At 33.8% G+C, this 25,367-nt stretch overlaps 2 protein-coding genes and 1 long non-coding RNA gene across 3 annotated transcripts; 1 reads left to right on the forward strand and 2 right to left on the reverse strand.

The window, feature by feature from the left end:
* Positions 1 to 12,256: 12,256 nt before the first annotated feature.
* Positions 12,257 to 12,745, forward strand: LOC137830736 (uncharacterized). Its single transcript, XR_011084255.1, has 2 exons — positions 12,257 to 12,395; positions 12,482 to 12,745. It is a non-coding gene; the product is annotated as an uncharacterized lncRNA (long non-coding RNA).
* Positions 12,746 to 13,717: 972 nt separating this feature from the next.
* Positions 13,718 to 15,724, reverse strand: LOC137830730 (phenylcoumaran benzylic ether reductase Pyrc5-like). The gene is made up of 5 exons (XM_068638229.1): positions 15,444 to 15,724; positions 15,170 to 15,304; positions 14,739 to 14,976; positions 14,292 to 14,495; positions 13,718 to 14,110 (listed from the first exon to the last, which is right to left on the reverse strand). Exons 1-5 carry the CDS (start codon positions 15,630 to 15,632, stop codon positions 13,896 to 13,898), a joined length of 981 nt encoding a protein of 326 aa, XP_068494330.1. The 5' UTR covers positions 15,633 to 15,724; the 3' UTR covers positions 13,718 to 13,895.
* A 6,470-nt stretch (positions 15,725 to 22,194) lies between these two features.
* LOC137827629 (transcription factor bHLH63) lies at positions 22,195 to 24,954 on the reverse strand. The gene is made up of 7 exons (XM_068633845.1): positions 24,408 to 24,954; positions 24,059 to 24,307; positions 23,833 to 23,967; positions 23,407 to 23,466; positions 22,950 to 23,180; positions 22,758 to 22,860; positions 22,195 to 22,363 (listed from the first exon to the last, which is right to left on the reverse strand). The coding sequence occupies exons 1-7, from the start codon at positions 24,762 to 24,764 to the stop codon at positions 22,326 to 22,328; spliced, it is 1,173 nt and encodes a 390-aa protein (XP_068489946.1). The 5' UTR covers positions 24,765 to 24,954; the 3' UTR covers positions 22,195 to 22,325.
* Between the last annotated feature and the right edge of the window lie 413 nt (positions 24,955 to 25,367).

Below are 25,367 nucleotides of genomic sequence, written 5' to 3' on the forward strand. Positions count from 1 at the left end.
TACCCTCAGATATTTTAATAGCCGAAATATGTGGGTATACCGATCGAGTTTGTCATGGGAGGGAGAATGCGCCGGTGGATTTCTTCTATGTGTATACCACCTTATTTACTGATTTGAGAGTGACCCTGCCGTTCGATGATTTTACCATGGACGTGCTACGAATCCTTAACTTAGCCCCGACACAACTGCACCCGAATTCATGGGCGTGTTTACAAGCCTTCCGAATGGTGTGTCAACTTTTTGAGTTGACACCCATGGCGGAAGTATTTTTGTTTTATTATAGTACATATCCGGTTAGTCCGGTAAGCTGGGTTTCCTTGGTGAGCCGCTCGGGGAGTGTGCGATTTGCGGCGTTTACCACCTCTTACAAAAACTTCAAGGAAAGGTATTTTAAGATATTCGTGGAACCGGCCGGGAGTATTTTTATACTGCTGAGGGTGGAACGAGGTTCCCATTTCATTGGATGCAGAATCCCGTTGCCCTAAACTCTAATTCCCGTACGGCCGTGTCGGTGCTGGGTAGGGCTGTAATGGTGATATTCGACCAGCTCCCGCATAAATTGCCGAAAAGGGAAATAATTGCCTTATATGCGTCGTCCGATCCCTGGACGGATTTTATTGGTATGTGATTGCAAATTTTTGGTGATTGAGTAACTTCATTAATAGTGTTTAATTCTTGTGTTTTTAAGACATTTTTGGACGAAATTGGTGCAGTCGCCTTGGACGGTCGGCCAGTAGTATCCGGCCCGGAATACTTTGGCAGCCATTGTTCGTGCGCCGAAGTGAGTTCCGCAAATTCCTTCGTGCAACTCTCGGACGACATAGGAAGCTTGGTCGGGTGTCAAACATTTAAGGAGTGGTCGGGTATAACCTCGGCGATAAAGGTCGTTGCCAATTAAGACAAAACGGGCGGCCTGCATCTTCATGGTTTTTTTGCCGAGAGGACTATATGTGCCGTCGAGTAAATATTGCTTAATTGGGGTAATCCAAGTAGATTCCGCGTCGGTCGTTAGGCATTCCTGTAGGTCGATGCTTGGGCGTGTAAGCGTAACATGGATGACCGACCTATGCATTCCCTTACACTTCGTGGTTGCCAAACGGGACAAGGCGTCCGCGCGAGTATTGTGATCGCGTCGAACGTGCTGCATGGAAATTTCAGAAAAGGTGCTCATCGACTGTTTGACTAAGTGATAGTATCGTTGTAAAAAGCTTTCTCGGACTTCATATTGCTTAATTGGGGTAATCCAAGTAGATTCCGCGTCGGTCGTTAGGCATTCCTGTAGGTCGATGCTTGGGCGTGTAAGCGTAACATGGATGACCAACCTATGCATTCCCTTACACTTCGTGGTTGCCAAACGGGACAAGGCGTCCGCGCGAGTATTGTGATCGCGTCGAACGTGCTGCATGGAAATTTCAGAAAAGGTGCTCATCGACTGTTTGACTAAGTGATAGTATCTTTGTAAAAAGCTTTCTCGGACTTCATATTCGTCATTAAGTTGACCAATGACTAGCCTGGAATCACTTTTACAAATTAACTTAGTGATTTCCAGTTCTTGAGCGAGGCGTAGGCCGGCTAAAATGGCTTCATATTCGGCCTAATTGTTTGAAGTTTTGAAGTCGAATTTTAGGGCTTGTTCGATGACAATCTCGCCGGGGCCTTCCAAAACGACTCCAGCGCCGCACGACCTTTCGTTGGAGGAGCCGTCCACGTATAGGATCCACGATGAGTGTTCAGTCTCGGCTGAGGAAGGAGTGAGTTCGGCTACGAAGTCAGCAAGAGCTTGCGACTTGATGGCTCCTCGTGGTTGGTACTGAATATGGAATTCAGATAGTTCTATCGTCCATCCGATCATTCGTCCGGCTAGATCTGGCTTAGTGAGAATCTTTACAATGGGGTAATTTGTCCGAACAATAATACGATGATTTTGAAAATACATACGCATTCGTCGGGCGGTAATGATGAGAGTCATAGCTACCTTTTCGATCGTTTGGTATTGGATTTCAGCGCCATGGAGGGCGCGGCTGACGAAATAGACTGGCCGTTCTTCAAAATTAATTTCTTGCACTAAGACTGAACTGACGGCTTCGTGTGAAACGGCGAGGTAGACTATAATGGGCTCTCGGGCGTCCGGTTTCTGGATGACCGGCGGGGAAGATAGAAAAGTTTTCAATTGGAGGAAAATTTCCTCGCATTCGGCCGATCACTCAAAGCGGGATGCTTTTTTCAATAATCGGACGATGGGTCTCGTTCGTTCTGCAAGTTTAGGAACAAATCTGGATAGAGCGGTGAGTCGGCCGATGAGTCTCTGAATTTCCTGAATGGAGTTGGGACTTCTCATTTCGGAAATAGCTTTACATTTCTCAGGGTTAGCTTCTATGCCTCTATGAGTCAGCATAAAACCTAAGAACTTTCCCCCTTCGACGCCAAACGCACACTTGTCAGGATTGAGTCGCATCTGGTGTTGGCGGAGGGCCTGAAAAACTTCTTTTAGGTCGACAATATGTTGCTTGCATGAGTCGAACTTGACAACAATGTCATCGACATAGACTTCAACATTCCTGCCGATCATGTCGTGGAATACATGGTCCATTAGTCTTTGATAAGTGGCCCTGACATTTTTGAGTCCGAAGGGCATAACTTCATAGTAGAAATTATTGGAATCAGTCATGAAGGCTGTCTTCTTTCGGTCGGCCGGGTGCATTTGGATTTGATTATAACCTGAGTAGGCATCAAGGAAGCTGAGGATGTAATGTCTGACCGCCCCATCAACGAGACGATAAATGGTAGGCAGAGGGTAAGCGTCTTTTGGGCATGCCTTATTGAGGTCCGTGTAGTCAACACACATTCGCCATTTTCCGTTTGCTTTCTTTACCATAACCACGTTGGCTAGCCATGTGGTGTAATGGGGTTTCCGAATGAATCCAGCTTGTAACAGTTTATCGGCTTCATCACGTGCGGCTTGGCGTCGTTCTTCGCCTAGATGTCTTTTCTTTTGAGCTATTGGCCTAGCCTCTTTATACAGTGATAATCGGTGAGTGATGACCTGTGGGTCTACACCAGGCATGTCAGCGACCGTCCAGGCAAACAGATCGGCATTTTTAACAAGTGTCGTACCGATGGCCATTCGGTCGTCCGGTTTCAGCGAAGTGCCGATATGCGTAGTGTGGCGATCATCGCGAAACGGGAACGGATGCAAGTCTTCTCCTGCTTCCATACGGGGATCGTCCATACGAGGGTCGAGATCAACAAGGGCTATCATCTGACGACGGGACATGTGCCGTCCGGAACGCCGAGTGGGGGATCGTCCTCGTTTTTATGGGAGTCGGTCGTCCGGATTGGTCGTGTAGAGTTGCCGAGTTGGCTCACTTTTCAAACTCGCAACATAACATTCTCTAGCGGTTTTTTGATCGACATGGATTGTTGCAATGTCGTTATTTGCCGAAGGGAATTTCATGGCTAAGTGTGGGGTGGAAACAATGGCTTTCAATCTGTTGATGGACGGACGACCGAGTAGGATGTTGTAGGAAGTTTGGGCGTTCACCAGAAGATATCGTACGTTTATTGTTTTGTGGAGACCGTCTTCCTCACCAAAGGTTGTATATAAGTCTATATACCCCTTAGTGTCGACCCGTTCACCTGAGAACCCTACAATTTGTTCGTTATAAGGTTGAATATCTGATTCTGGGATGCGCATTTTCTTGAAAATTTCCCAGTATAATATATCGACCGAGCTACCCTGATCTACCAAAGTCTTGGCAATTGCGAACTTGTCAATTTCTACAGTGATTACTGATGACTTTTTACGGCAAGTGCACCGCGTTTGTCAGAAGTAATAATTGTCCCTAAGGACGGATATCGATCCCACAAAGAACAGTGAATCATCGAGTACAATATTCGCTAAATATAACAACAGAACAATAAAAAAGAGTGTGAAGTGATTATGTTGGCACTGATCAATAAGAAAACAAACAAAGAATTAGTTGCTTCAATTGGAAAAATTGGGATTAAGTTTCATCTCTCTCACTCTCATGTATTTTGATTAGCATGTTAATATTAAGTTCTTTAATTGAAATTGATGCCCGTATAAAAATCATTTATATCGATTCCTCGCATATAAAATCCTTAAGAATGTTCCCTAACTATCGATCCCTCGCATACTTATAAGAACAACTTAGAACGAAGCTCAGACGTTTAATAGCAATTAACATTTCAAGTCTATTCCTAGCACTCAAATATGTTAAGTATTGTTGTTTAGGTCCGAACCCTAAAAATACCTCCCGGTCAGATTTAAGATTCTCAATTTGTCACGGAGAATTAAAAGTAAAACAACAATACCAATAATCAATCAAGAACTGAATATTAATATATCAAATATCACCTCAATACATAAGAGTTTGAGCAGATTACTCCCAATCCCAAAGGGTAGAATTAGCCACGCATACTTCTATCACCTTCCATTCTCCCAATTGGGTTACAATTCACTCTATGGTGTTTTCCTCTCAATCTGGCACACTAAGGTTGAGCCTCTAGCCCTCTATTTATCCTAGTTTTCTAGGGTTAGGTTGTTTATTGTGTCGCGCTAATGGGCTAAATGATAAAACATAAAAAGGCCCAATCTTTCTTTCTTTCTTTTTTTCTTTCATTCTGGGACCTTCTATCTTTATCTTTTTGGCTCAAATCATTCATCTTTAATCCAAATCTCCAATCTTCCTCAGAAATCTGCAATTAACACCAAATTTGGGAATAAAATACTCTTATTCAAATAAAGATCATAAAAAATGTAAAAAAGGTATAAATTCATAAATTAGGGATTATTTTATATGTAAATTAGCAATAAATCCTCATAAGTGCCTATATTTTAATATGAAATATTACTGAAATTAGACACTTATCAATTACCATAGGGTCGTCCTGGGCTGGATCTATGGCTGTGAAGTCATCGTCAGTGAAAGTGATCGGAGGTATGTGTGGACGCCTCCTTGTGGTAGCATGAGCGGACGGGATGTTCCGGAGATGTTTCTTTCGAGCGAAATTTGAGCACCCGCCACCGGCAAAGCCCCCGGCTATATAATTTGCTTCGTGGTTCGGTTCGCCCAAGTTAACGGGTCCAGCAATCATGTTGATGACTTCGCGGATTCGTTGACGAGGGCGGACGTTTCGGTCGGGACTTGTGTTGCGGGCGCGTGTACGCCGAACGGGGCTTTCACTGCGTTTCCGCGAAGTCTGGCTATGATCAGTTCGGCGTTTGTAATCGTTACGGTATGACCGGTCGACACCACGAGATGGACGGTCGGTACTCCGTGGTGGGGATCTTGAATTCCTTGTCCTCTTGACGAACTGCCTCAAATGACCAGCCTGGATGAGCTCTTCGATTTTGTCCTTCAACGCCTGACATCCTTCGGTCGTGTGGCCGAAGTTTCGAGGGTATTGACAATGCTTAGCGGTGTCTGCATTCGGTGGCGTTTGATATTGCTTCAATATCGGGATTAAGTCTGTTTGTAGTGCTTCATCTAGGGCTCGTCCCCTCGGCACAGTTAAGGGGGTGTAACTGTTAAACCTGGGGATTCGGCCTCCTCTGTTCCGGTCGGACCTTGGAGTGGTTCGGACGGTTCGTTCGGTCTTGACTTCTCTTCTTTGTTTGGGGTTTGGTCTTTGAGGACTCCGGATCCGACGGTTTTGAACCGTTGCTGGTAATCGATGTGTTCTTCGATTTGCATGAATTTGGTTGCTCGAGTTCGAAGGTCTTCCATGTCTTGAGGCGGCTTCTTGATGATACTCTCAATAAAACGACTCGGCCGGATGGCCGAGACCAAATGGTGCAATGCAACTTCCTGCTTGAGTCCTCGGATGTGCATACATGCTTTGTTGAACCTATCTAGAAAGGTTCTGAGAGATTCACCTTTTTCTTGTTGTACCGCTAGGAGAGACATGGAGGACATGTGATGCGGTCAGCTGGTGGCATATTGAGTGGAGAATTTTACGGCTAAGATGTCAAAGTCGTCAATGGAGTTCGGAGGCAGCTCTGTAAACCAGGTAAGAGGTTCTCCCTGAAGGGACGTGGGGAATACTTTACACCACACATTATTATCTGTGGTATACAAAGTCATTTGCGTCTTGTAGACATTTAAATGCTCGTCCGGGTCGGTCGAGCCGTCATAGAGTTTAATAGCGAGACCTCTCCATTTGTCAGGAAGTGGTGTGGTGATAATTTCGTCTGTAAAAGGATGACCCCTTTTACTTGACTTTCTTTCGACTGTTTCAGCTCTGGAAGCAGGATTGGTGTCGGCCGGTGTAGGTATGCGAGAGGCGGTTCGGTCGGCCATATGGGATTGGCCTTCTCGTTCGGGATTATCGACCTGTCGTTGGAGTCGTGCATTCTGCTCTCTCAATAAGGCGATTTCTTCTTCCTGGCGGCGTCTATATTCTTCGTGTTGACGATGGTCTTCCATCCCCTTTTGTCGCAGTTCCTCCATCTGAGTTTGGAGGGTTTGAATCATAGTCATCTGTTCTGCCATAGCGTCGTTGTTGTTTCTTGTCGCAACCATTATAGCTTCAAAAAGTGAAGATTTTGCCTCGGCCCCACGGTGGGCGCCAATTGTACCTGAGTGGAGAGATGGGGCCCAGGCACGGTCGGTTGACGTAGTGTAACTGCTGACGTGTTGATCTTCTTCTCTTTCGGTCGGTTGTTCCTTCTTGGTGTCTCCTTCGGTCGGGCGGGGGAGGGTACCTTCGAAGGCACTCCGACGCTCAAGTAAGTATGAGATTCTAAATGTGGTTTAGTAAGTGAATGAAAACGTACCTTTCTCTGGCTTAAGCACAGTATTTATAGGGTTGCCTAATGGGCTTTCTATCCCTTGGCCTCAGGGTGGTTGTGGATAGATCTTGCCAGTCGTGCTCCGGAATGCCCGGAGAACATATCTTCTCTAAGCGCGTTCTCCTTATTTTTCGAGGGTGTATCTTAACTACTTTGGCTTGTTACATAAATGCCCTTGCATTTATTATGCATTCAGTCGGTCGGCCACGTCCGACCGGTGTGTACCGGTACATTTTGTATATTTCACAATTTACTTTTAATTTGATATCAATACAATGAATTATGGATATTATTAACTGCAAGCTAATTTTTTCTTTTGAGAATTGTGTCATCGAGGACATCGCTACCTTAAAGATGATTGGGTCTGTGGAATTGCAAAATGTCTTTACATTCTGAAAGCACTTGAACAGAGAGGGTACATAAATCTTGCTGATTGAAACCCTAAAATATCTAAGAAAAAAATATCAAAATAAGAACATAACATAAATACTGATTTTCCATATGTTAGTCCCAGTAATACTCCTTCTGATGTGTAATACTATGCTAAACTGCCCTTTAAACAAAGTTACAATCGCTCATAGAATGATTTTTATTTGATACATGTTAATATTTTAGGGCCTTTCAACGTTTCTTCTTTACATGGACACATATTTTTTATTTGTTATTGATCATTATAATTGTTAGACTTTATTTTTTTTATGAAAAATAAGTTTAAACTAGAGAAGCTTTGTCTAATGATAGTTGTTATTTTGTTGTCAAACTACGATGATTCTAGCGTAGACTTGTTTAACACTAGAGAGATGATAGTATAGAAGTGGTTAAATAATCTCAAGTCGTCTCCTAACGAATCCAATAATAAAAGTAGTAAACAATGTTTTGAATCTATCTGCAAGCAATAAAGTTAGCAATAATAGTAATGATAAAAAGGGAGTTGAGATATTTGTGCAAAACATATAAAAGAAATTAGAATAGCAAATAAAAAAACAGTTGATTGATATCCAAGTTCTTCCACCATTGATTCTTCACAGGTTTTAAAAAGATTAATTTTTTCTCAATCCTCCAATAGAATTAAACTAGATTGAACATGTGTCAATCTTATTCAACTGAAATTCACTAGTAAAGCATGCATCAGTATCCACTTTGTTCTATGCGTATACCCTATGAGAATGTTTATCTCAATTATGCGTTCAAGTACAACCTTTCATAAGAAACCGTTTTCCAAAAGATTAGAACAGCTGCTATAGATAATTAAAAATAAATAATTTTTTTTTATCAAAACCTCGTAACTCAATGGAAAATTACAAAGGAAACAACAAAAAAAGTTTAGTCTTCCATGAGGTGGCAAAACAAAAGAATTACAAAAAAAATGTTACTAAAAAGACTCTATGAAGATTTCCCCTTTCTCCTTGAGACATGTGTCTTTTTATAGATTTTTTTTGTTTCAAGGATCTTGAGAAATTATTGTAGTTTAGATTTTATTAAACGTTTCCAAGTTTTCAACTTTTCAGAGTTCTTGTTAAATAGTTTCTAAATTAATTTCTATTATTGTTAAATAGTTTGTAAATTGGTATCCAATTAACCAAGGTTTTAACTTTTAAATTAGAATATAAAATAGTAAGTGACTAAAATAATCATAAATTATTTTATAAAATTTTATTAATAATAAAATTTATTTTGTATATCAATTTTTTTTTAATTTATAAAATATCTCTAATTTATAGTTAAATAGTAACTAATTATTTTAATTTTTAAATTTAATTTTTATTTATTGTTTTTTTAATATTTATTTAAATATTATCAACTGAAATTTTAAATTTGATCCGAAAATTTTAAATTTTAATTTCATATTTGATAATGATTTATATTATAGAACATGAGTTTTACTGTTCATATATTATTATTTTAATCCTGAAAACAACACGTAAAATTTCTTTCTGTCAGCTTCGGAGTCAATGTTCCATTTGACATTAAGATATTATAGGAGATATTTTGAGTTTAGTCAAAAAGAAACTTGTAACCATAAGTTTAACCATTTTTTTAAAATAAATATGCAGAACTTGTTGGTTGATTATTCTTTTCTTTTTAGAACAATCCATTAGAAAATGTTTTTGAGAATGAAGAAGAAATGAAGAAGAAAGAAGCTTCTCGTAGGTGAAAAAAATATTATTCATCACAGGAAATTACACGCTAAAAAAACATGATTGAAAAGTCCAAACAATAATTAATATAAAAAAATATATTTATGGTATAGAATAAAATTATGGGGTAGAAAAAGAACCCCGTCATACTTCAACCTATAAAATTGAGCCCTGACTTATCCAAATTTTAAGTTCCAACATAAACCAAATCTGTTATTGGAAATGACAAAAAAAATCTCCTCGTAAATGATAAAAATAACCTTAGATAATCTTTTATTAAGAAATATTCCATATCTTGATTTCTGAAACTCATTTATTATTTTCAGAAATTTTAATCTGGAATGCATTTTTAATTTTGTGTTCCAGACTATTTTATCTGTATTTTTTAATTTTGAATTATATTTATTATTTTATTTTGGATTAAAATCCATAAAAAGTATAATTTTGGAAATTTAAAAAAATATAAGGATTCATGTCAAAATTGATATGATGTAAGAAGAAATTGTCTTAGTTTTATCCTTGGTCCAAATAGTTTAAAGATGAATCAAAACTATTCCTTTTCACAAATTTTCCTATAACTCTATACCTTCTCCCAACATTTTTGTATATTTTCTAGTAATATTTTTTTCATCCTGAAAAATGTAATTTTTTTTTTTCAAAGTGATGTGATTGTTTGTGATGATTGGTGATCAAATAATGAAACTATTTTTTTAAATACTGCGAATATTAAGGAGATATGGAAGTATATTGTGTCAAACTTGATCACAAAATTAAAAAGTGTTATGTCTTACATTATCACCCTAAATTTGTTCCTATTTTCAAAGTACTTATGTACAATCTTATATTGTGTTTATATGTTGTTTCAGATAGTCATTGAAGTTATTTAAAAATATAAAATTATACTTTATTTAAATTTGTTTAATTTAAAAAAAAAGTTTTTTAAAATTGATATGAAAGTCAAATTTAAGACACGTAATTTAATTTTTTTAAATTATCATAAAGAGCACGACTGTGATATTTAAAAAAAAAATTAAAAGTCGTAATTAAAAGTTTTTATTTCTTTTGAAATCGTCATTTTTGAGTAGAAGTCATAAGTTGTGTCATAATTTAAGTACATATATTTTTATTTTTAATAAAAGTAGTGACTCACATGGTTTTCTTTTATTGTTTTTTTTTACTTTTTAATAGAATAGTGGACTCGATCGCGATTTTTATATAAGCTTTTTTAATTTTTTTTAATGGAAATCGTGTTATGGACCACGATTTTAGTAGATAAGGTTTAATGTGATTTATACAAACTTTTTAAATATTACCAATGCGAAATTGAGCTCCCTATAATGACTTCAGAAAAAAAATTAAATTAATACAAGATTTATGTAAAAACATATACATTTCAGAGTTATGTTTCTAACCAGGATTTACTTATTTTAATAAAAACTAAATAAATTACTAAAAAATATCTTAATGTACTTGTATGAATAATGATGAGTAAAGATTATATATGTGATTTGATATAGAATTGCTGACGTGTCGGTGATTTTCAAATGTCCTTAAGTCTCATTCCTTCCGTGCTGATGCTTAGCCGACCGGGATGTACTTGCGATTGCACTTTGACGCTAAAGTTAGTGCTATGTTTAAAGTGTGTTCTAGTGGAATGTGAAAAACATACCTTACTCTTTCTTTTGAGAGCTTTATTTACAGTATTGCTTTGTGGCTTTTGACCTTTATGGGCTGGAGATCCGTTGTTAATCGATATGTAGCGAGTCCTTAATATCAGGGAAGTGCACATTCAGTTTAATCTGTTTTATCTATTATATTGGTAATTGTCGTTTGTTGTCGTCATTTTGTTGTTATTTCATTCGGGTGGTCAGTCATCAATTTGGAGACTGGTTTGTCCGCTACCGACCAGTACATTTGCCCCTAGGCTCGAAGAGCTTTATTTCTAAAGAGTCAAAAAATAACTGATGGAGTTCTCGAGGCGAGATGTGACTGTTGGAAGCATTTAATGCTTGACAGAGACGTGACGTGTGCTTTTTACAAAAAAGTAGTCGTTGGGAGTTGCACAGTTAAATCAAATGAATCTAACAGTTGCGATTTCGTGTCGGTTCATATTGAGGCCTAGGAACACGATCATGATCATGAACCACCCGACACTAAGCAATCTCATGGCCTATCATCTTAGGGTGAGAGCAAAAATGAGAGAGTAATTCATATTCCACACAACTACAAAAGTATAGTGTGGACGTTCAACCCAAAGGTGATCGGGTCTCGTGGGCCATCATCACTTAAGCAGGACGAGTTAACCTTTTAAATTTGTCAACTCGATTTTGGTACTTTGTTGGGTTTGTTTATGAAGGAGGTGGTAGGTAGGATGAGGGAGGTTGGAGGAGGAAGGTGGGAAGGAGGAAGGAGAGGGTGTTTGTTGTGTTTGTTTTAGTGATTTTGTGAGTGAAGGAAAAAGTGATAGTCTTTTTTCATTTCTCACACAAATGGAGAGATTTGTGTTGATTTCACGTAGAATTTTTATATTTAACCTAAATACCTATGTACATATATTTTATTATAATATACAATATAAAAAATTAAATATTACATAAATTTATTTAATAATTTCAAAATTATTTAATTATACTATTAATAACAACATACAATTATAAATAATGAAAAATAAAAATAAAAATAAAACTATAATATCAACAAAATTATATATTTATATAAAATAAAAAATGTATATAATAATAAATATTATTTTCATAAATTTTAATATATTTAATAATTTTATTTCAATTTAACACAAAAATATTTTTTAATATATTTTTTAATTAAAAATACAGTTAATTATGCATATTATATATTAAAAACATTTAATTAATTTAAACCTACACAAAAAAATATTCATAATTCAATATTCAAATATTTTTTAATAATAAAGATAAATTTGTAAAATTACATTTTAAATCTTTCAAATAATTTATAAATTTCCTTCCAACTATCATATCACTCTATTATCTCATTTATACAAATTTTAATTAACCATTTATACAAATTCATTCTATTATCCCTTAATCCATTTTGAGTTTAAAGTCATGACTTTAAAGTTTTAGTGTTTATTTATAAAGAAATTGTGGAAGTCATTTGTGTCATAATTTTTGCACATAGGTATTTTATTTTTAATTTTTTAACTGAAGTCGTGGTAGATTTTTTATTGTTATTAATTTTTAAATAGAAGTAGTGGGTTGGATCACGATTTTAGCAAATGTTTAATAGAAATAGTGTGTTGGACAACTATTATTTTAGTAAATAGGGTACTTTTATGTTTTGCTTACCAATTATTTTTGTTGAAGCCAGCGCAGCGCGGGAGAGGGAGTGGAGAACGAGGGAGTACGCCGCCGGGGTTGTGTGAGTCCGACCGCGACGACGCCGGTGAGATTGAGCGTCGAAGCGTGAGTCCTATTTGTTATTCGTTTTCTTTATGATCTATTTGGTTTTTTAAAATTGATTTTCACTTTTTCCAATTTTCTCGCTCTAGATCGATCACTTGTTTCGCCACCACGACAGGCCCTGATCCACTTGTTCCTACTCCTGCCTTCCCACCATCCACCTCAACATCATCCAAATCGCCACTATATATATATATATATACGCATGTTATGTTATAGTAATATATTTTTTTTTGTCTGTTCTTGATTAAAGTATATATCTTTATTAAATTGGATCAACTGTGGAATGGACGTACAATACAATATACATAGATGATAGAAGAAATGTGATTTCCTTATAATTTGATACAAAATGCCGCAGGTTCATTTTTTGGCATGTTATGAATATTTGCAGCAAAGGAAAATGGAAGTGTTAATTTTAGGATAGATTGTCAAATACTGATTCATGTTGCCCCTTGGATTTGGAATAGTAGGGCCATTCATAAGAGGTTTGTTTCTAACATGAGAACAGAGGGAATTTGGGTTACTTATTTATTACCTGAAATTCTTGTTGGAAGTGAAACGACAAATTTTAAAGGTTATTGCATATATGTCCTATTTGTTTAAACAAGGTAATAAAAATTAATTCTGTGATACTTTTGATCTTTTGTATATACATTTTTTTAGAAGCTATTTATTTTAGCTTCTGGAAAAAAAACTCTGAAGCACTTTTTGAGTCTCCCTGAAAAAGTTCGTGCTCATCATGGTCAAGCCTTTTGTTTTTTGCTGCAACTTCTCGAGACAAATTTTCTACCCAGGTTCGGTTCTGTTTCTGTTTGCTGTTGATTGTTGGTTCCATCCCTTTATTTCAGCCAAGACATGTCCCAATCAAAACTAGTGCAACATAGCACCTCAGTCTCAACTTTCTTTTGTTAATGATTGTAGTTATGGCTTCAATGATCATTGTTTGTAGATAATTAAAGTGTTAGGATGACAAGCCTTTATTCTTTTTGAGCATTTATTGGTTTATAAAAATACAAATTTTTTTCATTGTCTTTAGTATAGCTTCCATCCTGGAATCTGCTAAGACATCATAGTTTTGTTGGGGTTGGCCATTTCCATGATGCTAACCAGGATTTTAAAATATTTATTTAAATTAAAAGAGTGAGTGAAGAATTCTAGAGAATATAGAAAAAATATATCCTAAACTTGGATGATGCACAACTCAACCCTAGTACCTTGCACAGGTGAATGAAATCAGTAAAATCCATAAAATCGTGCTTCGGCCAATAAATCATTTATGAGAAAAGAAGTAGTCTCTTGCCACACAAAAAAGAGGCAATAATAAACACTAGCAAACATTTATTTTATTAATAGACATGTGACAGAACTAGAATTGCTTTAGCATCTCCAGACACTAAGTTTTGCAGTAAGAAAGTATATCCTAACTCTGTTTTATGTATCTTTAAGCAAAACCAACACGTATCATAGAATTTTCACCCCTCCTTCCAATTAATCAATATTCTATATATCTTTAATCACTATAAACTGGTTCACGTAAAATGGCGTGCAAGCATCATTATGAAGGATGAACTCGTCTAAAGTGGTGTATTTGACGTCAGGATATAGCATTGAAGCTTCGACTCCAAATGAAGGCTTGATTTCATAGTTAGTGTGATCTCCCTTCACATATGCAGAGTGGCAAATTGACACACCGATGTCGATGGGGAATGAAGATTCTACAAGAACAAGAAATTGCAATTATCAGCACAAACACATATTTAGAAGCCCTTTGCGCAATAATTTCAAGCTAACCAAAGAACATGATTTTTGTGAAGTGAAAGAAGCAAGTTCACCATACGTTTCTTTCAACTAATAGGACACATGTCGAACATGCACTATAATTCACTTGACACTAACCTTCAATAATCTTCAAAACTTTCTCTTCTGGTACATAGACTCTCTTGAGAATTTCACTGTGATGCTTCTCCCAGAGAGATACAAGGTCATTGTATGACAAGGTGTTACCAGGTGGTCGGACATAGAGAATTTTGTTCAAGGTTCTTGGATCATCAACACTTCTAATGGTGTAAGTGGCAACATCCTCTTCCGAATTAAGAACAACTGTAGACGAAACAAAAGTTGATACGAAGATTTGTGATATATAAACTCTTAATCCAAATGAAAATCAGGGTGCAAAAAAGACAAAACAAACCAGACAAAAAAAAAATCAAATCGTGTGAAAAGGTGAATCAGACTCTTCGTATAACAACATGAAGTTGCGCAAAATCAAACTGAACTTAACCAAATCGTAATTTGTATAAAAACATAAACTGCTCATGCATGCAAAAAAGTGTGTTTACGTACATTTAGTGTTTCCATCTCCAAGAATAACAACAGTATCAAGTGGTGATGTTATGCCAAAAAGATCTGACCCAGTGGGTAGGAAGTGTCCAGCGAAAAAGTTGGCCACCACATAGGTATAAGGAATTCCTTCAGCCTCAATGGTTCGACGAATTTGAACTTTAGTGTCAAATAGCTTGTGTCCTTCGTCTACAGCATGAGTTCGATCCACATCATTTCCAAACTCTGAAGGAAAGAACCTCTGCAAACAAATAACTACATCACAACAACTCCAACATGTTTGTCACGAAGAAATACAACCACAATACTTTCTTCCAATCATATGGTAACATTGAACTCCAATCACAAAGTTATAAGCATCATCATGGTTTGCATGAAAGTGCATATTTTGGTGCAAACATGGAGAAAAACAAGAACAGTAAATTTGGAGGTACCTTAACATTTCCGGCTTCCTTAATAGCAGAAATGATCTTATATTGAACATCTAACTGCGTGTGACTCACAATAGATATTACCACATCCACCTTCTTTATCGCCTCAACCAAACTCTGATGATCACGTACATCTCCCTGTGTATACATCAAACCCACAATTAAACTAAGTACTTTGCATAAAAAAAATAGGAGAAAAAACCTGATGCAATAATCTTGAACAAAAACAGAAGAAGAAAATAGATAAAGATTGAGCATGTAACAAATTGTTACGTACCAAAAGGAGGTTGATACCCAAGGTGTTGAATGTTTGAATGATGGATGATTTTGATGGATCAGAAAGAGTGGACTCTCGCACCAGAGCAAAGGTGGGGTGACCAGCCTTAGCACTTGCTTCCACCATGAACTTTCCCACATACCCTGTTGCTCCAATTATCAGAATCTTGCTAGTGCCCACCTTTTCCATTGGAAATAAACAATGTTTCAACACACAAAGATTATGCAAGATTAGAGAAGAAGGAATATATATCTTGCAACTTTATTTGCTATGAAGAATGCGCAAATGGAGTCATTTATATATACACTGTCTTGCTCCCTTACGTGTATTGTTTCTGCATTTAAATATACAATAATATTTATCTGCAATTTGATTGGAAAAATGTTGTTTTGCCGACATACTGAAAAAATCACAACCTTTACCCATATCCTTAATCATTAAAAATATCTAAATTTAGACATTTAGACATTTAAAGTCAGCCTTATAACACCAACTAACACCAACTTACGTTAAAATTTGTACTCACTTATATACTATGAAATATTATAATATCTAGTTGATGTGAGACCTCTAACACATCTTTCACGTCGAGAGTAATAATTCGTGCATTGGTCATTCGATAACAGTTCGATAACAAGTGGTTTGATAAGTCCACTAAATACTGATTATGATAAAACTTTATAAAGAATTGAGATAAAATAAAGGAGAAAAAAAAAAGAAAAAAAAATGAAAAAAATATGTTGTTTTATCTCAATTTTTTATTTATAATAGAGAATTAAGATATTAATATTAACTTTTTTCATAAAACACTCTACTTGATATGGAAATTACTTATTTTTGAAATAGTTAAGATTATTTTAATATTGAATTTCATACAGTTGCATATTATTTATTATTTATTTTATTTTTATGACAACAAATTAAATAGAATGCTTAAAGAACACCACTTAAATGCATTTGTTACTTATGAATCAATATTCATATCCATATCAAAATTATGATGAGAAAAAGTAGAAAAATCTCATTTTCTCAATGTCCAGTCAAAATAGTGTACGTTTTTAAATAGTAATTGAAGATGTCCATGTCTTTGCTATGAATCTTCAATTGAATTTATTTTTGGTTGAATTTTTGACATTAGAGTATGAACAATGTTAAAAACTAGTGTTTTGATTTAAGATATATGTTATTTTTTAAAACCCATCAAAACATCTTATTATTTTCTCTAATATCACTCATTGTATCTATCTATATTTTTGTCATTTTTTCACTGGATGATGAATAAAATTTGGAGTTCTAAAAAACACTTTGATGTTAAAAATCTTCTAATTTGAACGTAAGAAATGCATGGCATATAAGTTTGAATTGTGCTGTGTCTAGAATCTAAATGTTCTACGTCCCAAAAGAGTACTAGTCTTAAACTTTGTTTTTCAACATTTTCAAATGCATGATGCATTATGTGAAAATGGGAGTCAAATAAACCATTTTTTAGTTCGTAATTAAAATAATTATGATCATTTGCATATATATATATATATATATATATGTATATATATATTGGTTTCATGAGTGTTTTTTTCTGCTAATTTTTTTTACTTTAAAAAAAATAAAATATTTTTACTTAGAAAATAATGGAGGAATTAAAATCACGTTTTAACAAATTATTTTTGCGATTAAGCAAACTTATGTTAATATCAACTTGGAATTAAATAGTGAGATACTGAATTTGTGCACCATAATTAAATGATAAAGTATTGCATTGATTCTATTAGTTTGTTGGAGGGTGTGAGACAAAATCTAATTAATACTTAAAGGGATTTTTCACTAAATCAGTGTAATTATTTTTGGACATTATACTTTTGGGTATAAATTTATTTTATTATGGAAATGCGGAAGTTGTGCACCACTTGTACAAAATTTGTAGGGAAAGACGTATTTTATGTATACAATTTTGCGTCAAAAAGTGTTTACGTGGAAGTGGTATATCATTAATTTGATTATTTGTAAAAAAAGAGTTGTATAATACTTTAACAACTTTATTAAATAAAAAGTTAATATTTTAAGTGAAGTCGTATATAATTTATACGATTTTAGTTGTATTATTTTATACATAAAATCGTGTAAGTTACGTATAATTTTACTTAGTATTTTTTTAATAAAATTTTATATTATTAAAACCAAAAATCAGAATTAATTAATTATCAAAAGAGGAGTATTCTTTAAAACCAGAATTGATTTTCCTTGATATCTAACATAATGAATGAAAGTATCCTTAAAAAAGAATAAGGTATATGAACAATTCTTTGTAGATATTTCTACAAGATGTTTTCTTTTTTCATAGAAAAAATTTGCTCAAAAAAAAGGCGAAAATGTTTTAACTGTAACTGAGAGAATTTGTTAGGATAAGATAGGAAAGGTTGGGAGAGTTTTATGAAAGTGAAACTTTAAGTTTTGTTTTGTTTTTAAAGTATATTATTTGTGAAGTTTGTTATTTTTTTATTTATATTATGATTTGTATTGTTTGAAATGAAGAAACAAACAAGATTAAATCTATTGAAATAATAATAAAATAATATAGGGAAATAAAATTTATTCAAAGAAATCTATTGAATAAGGCAAGGAGGAGGGAGAAGTGTTTTGGAGTTATTCATTGACTTGAAAATATTATGGGAAGAACTTGAATCTTTACGGTCAATTCCTCAATGCGTATGTAAGATGTATATGTAATCTGATGAAAATTGTTGTTAAGTATACAGATTCAGAATACATGATTTGTTTCTTAAAGAGTTTAAATTATTCTTATGTTACTCTAAAGACTCATATTATCCTTTTAAATCATTTACCTACTATTAACAGACATTTTTTTTATTGTTTTGCAACAAGACAATTGAACGGGAATACGATAATTGAAAGCAAGTTCAAAGAGATACTTGATACTAGAGCTAAAAAATATGTGTTTCTGGATTATGAAGTTGGTACAAAAGGATATGTTCTATTTGATGCTAAAGCCAGATTCTTGTTTCCAGAAATATAATTTTTTTTAACATATCTTTCCTACAAGGTGGATAAATCTAATAAGGAAAATGATCAACAATGTGATTTTTATTTTTATTTTCTTTTTGAACTTGTTACTTATAATAATGAAGAAATTGTTCAACTTAGTGAACAAAAATTTAGAAAACCAAGATAATCTTAGACGATCAACTAGAGATCATAAAGTCTCTGTTTTCTTGCAAGATTATCATTATCAATTCATTGATACAAGATATATTAATATCAATAATGCCACTCATTCTATATCGTCTAATATTAGTTATGAAAAATGGTCTCTTAAACAACTGCATTACACATTAAATATATCTATCAATAATGAGCCATGAAGCTACAATGAAGTTATCCAGTATCCTGAATGGCAAGAAGTAATAAGGAAGGAGATTGAAACTATTAAGCAAATAGGACCTAGTACATGACTAATCTTCCTCATGGAAAGAAAAGTAATGAAGAAGTGGGACTTTTTCTTGCCTTGGTCGCCATTCAAGACGGACATCTACAACAATTGAATGTCAATAATGTTTTTCATCATGGTGAGTTAGAAGAAGATGCTTATATGTTACCTCCTTTAGGTATAGAAGTTCCTAAACCAGGACATGTATGCAAACTAACTAAATCTTTATATAGTTTAAAATAGGCTAGTAGACAATAGTTTGCAAGATTATCTTTTCTTAATAAGGTTGGTTTCATTCAATTAAATATTGATCATTCATTGTTTATCAAAAAGAACATCAAATGCTTTCACTATTTTGCTTGCATATCTGGATGATATTATACTTGCAGGAAATTCAGTGAGTGACATACAACATGTTATGCAACAATTAGACAATACTTTTAAAATTAAAAAGATTTAGGAAAACTTAAGTATTTTCTCGGATTTGAAAATGCTCGATCTAGTAAAGAAATACATATTTTGCAAAGAAAATATACCCTGGGTGTTCTTGTTGACACATGTTTGCTTGCGGACTGCAATCTTCTAGATACATAGCTCAAAATCCAAGTTTTCATGAAAGAACAAAGCACATAGAAATAGATTGTCACGTTGTTCGATAAAAAAGTATATACTATGAAATGTTTTTATGTAAGATTCTAACAAAAATATAAAATAACAATAACCAAAACAACCAACCAACTCTCATTTCTTTATTTTATTTTATTAAAAAAATAAACTTTAAATAGGTCATAGATAACCTATACGATTTTAATTTAAAATTATACAACTGAAATCGTGTATGTCATTTACGATTTTACTTAAAATCCTTTTTTTCTCATTTAATCAAACATGTAAAATATTTTTTTTTGTTATGAATTGATCGTATTAATGATGTAGGACACTTTTCTAACACAAAGTCGTATTCATGGATTGCAACATTTATACTCCACTATAAAGTATCAACGGCACACTACTTTTCAATCCTTCTAATAAAATTTTTCTACAAAAAGCATAATATAAAAAGAAAAATACACTCCTCTTCGGTGCAAAAACCATGATAACTTGCGCCACAATTACTCAACAAGATCTAGAAAAACAACTTTGATGTCTTCGTCACGCACGACACTTTATAATATGTGTATTTTGTCAAAAGAAGTTTTTGTCAAACTAAGTTGCTGGAGCAAATAATGTTCTATTTAGAACCACAATTATTTTCTTGTACATGAGTTAATTAAGTTATCAGTTCTATTTTACAAAATTTTATTTTTACTCGAAAATTTCATAAATTAAACATAGGGACTCATCCTTTATTTAATAAATATTATTAATTGAAATTTTAAGTTTGATCCGAAAAATATGTTTTCCAATTTTAATTTTAATTTCATATTTGATAATGATTTATATTATAGAACGTGACTTTTACTGTTAATATATTATTATTTTAATCCTGAAAAATGGACTTGTGTCCACTCATCATCATCTGCGTCAAATTTGACATTCAGATATTTTAGGAGATATTTTCGGAGTTTAGTCAAAAAGAAAAACAAGTTATTCACTTGTACTCAACTAGAACTTTGACAAAAAATTTTAATAAGTATCCAGAACTTGTTTGTCGATCTCACTATAATAAATTTATTAAATAATAATTAAAGTTAGAAATAAAATTAACTAAACTAAATATTATTTTATAAATTAAAAAAAATATTTATATTTAAAGTGATTTTTTGTGATTAATAAAAATTAATAAAATTATTTTTAAATTAATATTTAAATTAATTATCAAAATTTTAACTATTAATATTTTATATTTTAAATTAGTCTTTGATTAATAGATAAAAAAGTCCAAACAAAAAACAAACGCAAAAAACTTGATCATTTATAAAATATATATTTATGAAGTGTAGAAGAAAATTATGGGGTGGAAAGAGAAACCCCGGTCACACTTCAACCTATAAAATTGAGCCCAGAGTTACTCAAGTTTTAAGAGGATTTATTTTTCCACTTGCACCCCTATACCTTTTCCCAACACTTCATACCTTTCTCCAACACCTCATTCCTTTTTTTTATCAGCATTTTACAGTGTTCTTTAACGGTTTCTTCAGATGTTTTTATTCTCAAGTAACTTGAAAAAATATATTTTTGAACAAATCCTACCAATCCCTAATAAAATATTAACCACCATTCTATCCTATGTTCTATGGTAATATAACTAGAGATGGTAAATTGAGTGAATAATTTTAATTCACCAGTTAATGAATTTTTAAAAATATTAAAATATAAATAAAAAATAATTCAAAATATTAATTTTATATATTATATTAAATAGTTAAAATGATAGAAATATATAATATTATTGTAACTTAGATTATTAATATTCAATTTAGCCCATTCTATTTTCGCGTCAAGAGTGGGTTGGGCTAACAAGTTAAGAATAAGTCGAACAGCCCAACCCATTTTATCACATGTAAGTATTCTAGAATTTTTTTTCTTTTTGAACGAAATTTTTTATTATGGATTTTTCTTTCCATAATTGAATTTTGAGTTTTTAATTTTATTTCGAATTTTTTATTTTTTAAATATAATAATCTCTTCCGAATTCATTTTTCTGAAATGTATTATTTCCAATTTTAGATTTTCATTTTCAGAATAAAGAATATTTTCATAAATTTCAAATTATGTAGTGAGCAGGTCCAAGAAAATTGGGTGTAGGAAGAATTTGCCATAATAAATCATCTTGACCATTAAATCATGTCAAAATAGCTAAAACCTCCCCCAAAAAAAGTCCGCAACATTTTATTTCTTAAAAATAAAGTATTTAATCTATATCTTTACACTTCATCTCAATCAATCTTTATATTTGTACGAAAAGTTGACAAAAAAATTCAGTATTCAATAAAAGACGAAAGATAATTTGATAAAAGTAAAAATTTTATAATCTGTAAATACACCGATCATATGATAAAATATTGAAATACTATTCATATTTTTTTTATAATAATTCAAGAATAAATCACATTCTCTATATTCTTATTAAAGTGGAAATGGTATCCATTTTCCGCATTAAAATATTATATTTTGTCCAACCATTTCACTAGTGTGAGTATTCTTTTAAGTAGATTTATTACTACTAATATTATTACTATTAGTATTTTTATTAATATTATATATTATTACTGTTTGGTTTAGTTTAGCATAAAGAGAGGGTAAAAAAGCAGTGGCAGGTTGCCATCAACCCTAATGTATAATGGATTAGGTAGCCAGTCACACATGTGACATTAATATGATCTTATTATTTATTCTACCAAGTAGTATACAACAAATATATGTTATGTACTTAAAAAAAATCTCCATAAACCCTTTTGGAGAGAGCAATTCCAACAAATCAAAATGGATGATCTGGTTTACATCTCCATCTTCGGATTGCTACTTTCAACTGCACCTGCACATGTATAAAACCATATTTACAATCAATCATGAATCTCAAAAAAACAATTAACTTCACCAAACATAATTCACTTGCAATCTCATAACTAAATTTTTTTTTGTCTTGTATCAAAACAACTTGTTATATACATGGCAATTAGCATTGATCTTTTTAATGTTATTGAGCAAGCTGCAAACACCTTTGCCACCACTTTTTAGGTATATGAAAGTGGTGGGAAAGTGATGTAAGAAGCAAATAAAAGTGACAACTGGCTTGATGGCTAAATGATTAAAAAAAATCATTTTAATTAAAAAAACTTATCAATATTTTTTATTAAAGATTTTATATAACTAAAAATTAAAATATTTCATAATATATAAATAGATACAAGTCATAAATTTGTAGGTACCTGTAAATGGTTGAGAAGGAAAGGATGTTGCTCGCCCTTGATCAAAAGCAACATTGTAAAGGCTTTGAAAATCACCTTCCCAATTTGAAGAGGGTAGAATTTGCTGCAGTGCACGTAGTTATTAGACATTAGAAGAGTAATGATTAGAACAAGAAGAACATTACAAATTGCATACACAAAAGGGAAACATACGGTGAAACAGGAGGAGTCAAGAAACGCTTCGGACAAAGGTACATGTGTAGTACTAATGTTCCTTCGAAGTCCCATATTGGGAGGGCTTATCCCCACGTTATTTATTAATCCACCACAACATGATCCATGTGGTTGTGTTGGATTCAACTGAAGATACGAAGGGTTGTTGCACATTCTCATATCTGATGCCATCCCAATGTTGGGTAAACCTTGAGATAAAGAAGGAAACACCTGTGGCAATCAAACATAAACAGTTATGTCATCAACATAATTTCTTATGCAAGTTCTAAATTCTTATGTTTTTAACATAATCCTAGGTTTTAAAATAAAGTCTCCCACACCATTAGTATCTGTAGTGTTTTGTGATTATTTGTAATTTTGAGTATATCAAAACATGTCAAGAAGCTGTGTGTTGAATCCAACTGATAGAAAAGGAGAAAAATGTTGAGTTATATACCTCTCTGGCAAATAGTTCGTCAATGCTTGGATTTACAGCCGCTAATTTCATTGACAAGAACTGCATGGAGTTATAAACATTGTCAAATAAGTCACGCGCTATAAAATTCAACACATTCCACTATCAGTTAATGGTTGGATTGTATAAAAAAAAAATCTTTTGTTTTTTAAATATGGATCAAATTCAAATCGACTTACTTAATATCAATAATATTTAAAGGGTTGAAATGATTCATTTATTTGTTCGTCAACATATTTTAATTTTAATTTTTACTTAATATTTTTTACAATAACAATGTTTGATAAAATAGCTGAACATTTTACTGCTAAATTTAAATCTCATACTAAGATAGATTATTATGAAACGTGTAGAGCCTAATTAATTTCACAGGGACCAATGTCAAAGGTTGGACCAACAAACTCTAACCTCAACTTGTCGTTGAAGAGACTGAACATAGTTAATGATTTCATCAAGCATTCCAGCTTTGCCGGCAATTTTGTTGCAACCCGGAACCAAATCTTGCAAATACTTCATTCTCTCACTAATTTTCTCCCTTCTAACCTGCACCAAACAGAACAAAACTCTCAGCATTAAACAAACACAACTAGAATCAAAACGCATCGTTTAATATGCTAGTTTTTTTTTCACTCACTCTTTCAGCTAAGCTATGACTATCAGTGGCTTGACCACGACGCGCTCGGACATGAATGTACTCGCGCTTCTGGTTCTGAACCTCGGACGCTTTCGAATCATCCTTGGAAGAATCCGCAGAGGTTTCTCTGTTGTTCTTAACTGCGTTGGATTTGCCATTTCTGTTGCTGCTCTGGTGCGTCACTCTGGATTCTCCTTCCTCGCCACTCACTTTCACTCTCTTGTCCTTGTTATCACTCTCCGCAGCAATCTAAACAAAATCAGAAAAAAAAAAAAAACGAAACGTCACGATTGCCTTACCATAGTCCACACCACACCGAATCATAACCTCTATCAGCATTCGCAAGTACCTTGAAGTTCTGCGCCTTCCTCTTCTTGTTGCTTTCCTTGGGTAAAATAACGGAAGAAGATCCGAATCCAGAGTCGAGTTCGGGGCAGAGAGCCGGGTCGGGTTTGAGAGAATGAGCCAAGACCTGAGCAAGCGCGGAATCGTCACGCGCCATGAGCGAGCCCTGACTCTGAGGAAGATTGTTGGGAGAAGAAGAGAAAACGAGGTTAACGTGAAACTCCGTTGCGGAAAAGTAAGGGTGGTGATTGTCGTGATGGTGGTGTTGCCACTTGATGGTTGCTTCCCTTTGTCTTTCCAAAACTGTCATGTCCGAACAACTGGCTCCTAGATTCCCCGAACCGTTCAGACAATGCAACATGTTGAGGTTGTTATGGTTATTCGTTATTCCTAAGGATTAGGCACCGCTACGTTGCCGAAAGTACGCGCCACGCGGTGTGTGTGGAAAACAAAAAGAAAAAACCACGTAGGGTCACGGGGAAGTTGAGAACACAGTGTGGGAGAAACACTGGAACACTGTTAAGGATGTGCAGAGATAGAGTGGGTAAGATATAAAGGGAGGGAAATTCATTTCTTTTTTTATTTCCTTTTTTTAATTATTAGTATAATTAATAAAAGGAAATAAAAAAATATGGCCGGAATAATTAAGATAGAGAGAGTGGGACATAAGGTGTATTGATGTAACCATAACCGAGGCTGTGCCTTGGGGCCCACTGATATGACCGCCACGTGGGCGTGTCCAACTCTTCCAAACGGCAGTGTTTCGCACTGGCACCTTAAAACAAAGCTGCGATTAATTTGTTTAATGGAATTAAGACTCTAACTCAATCCAGTTTTGGTTAAACCTAGTTTATGAATTTTAATTATAGTCTTTCCAAAAAAAGTTGGATTTTATTTTTATAAAAAATGTAAACAAACAATAAGCCTGTGTTTGTATGGAGAAAAAGCTTATGTAATGAGATAA

The sequence above is a fragment of the Phaseolus vulgaris genome, chromosome 11 (genome assembly GCF_000499845.2).
Source record: "Phaseolus vulgaris cultivar G19833 chromosome 11, P. vulgaris v2.0, whole genome shotgun sequence".
Lineage (NCBI taxonomy): Eukaryota > Viridiplantae > Streptophyta > Magnoliopsida > Fabales > Fabaceae > Phaseolus > Phaseolus vulgaris.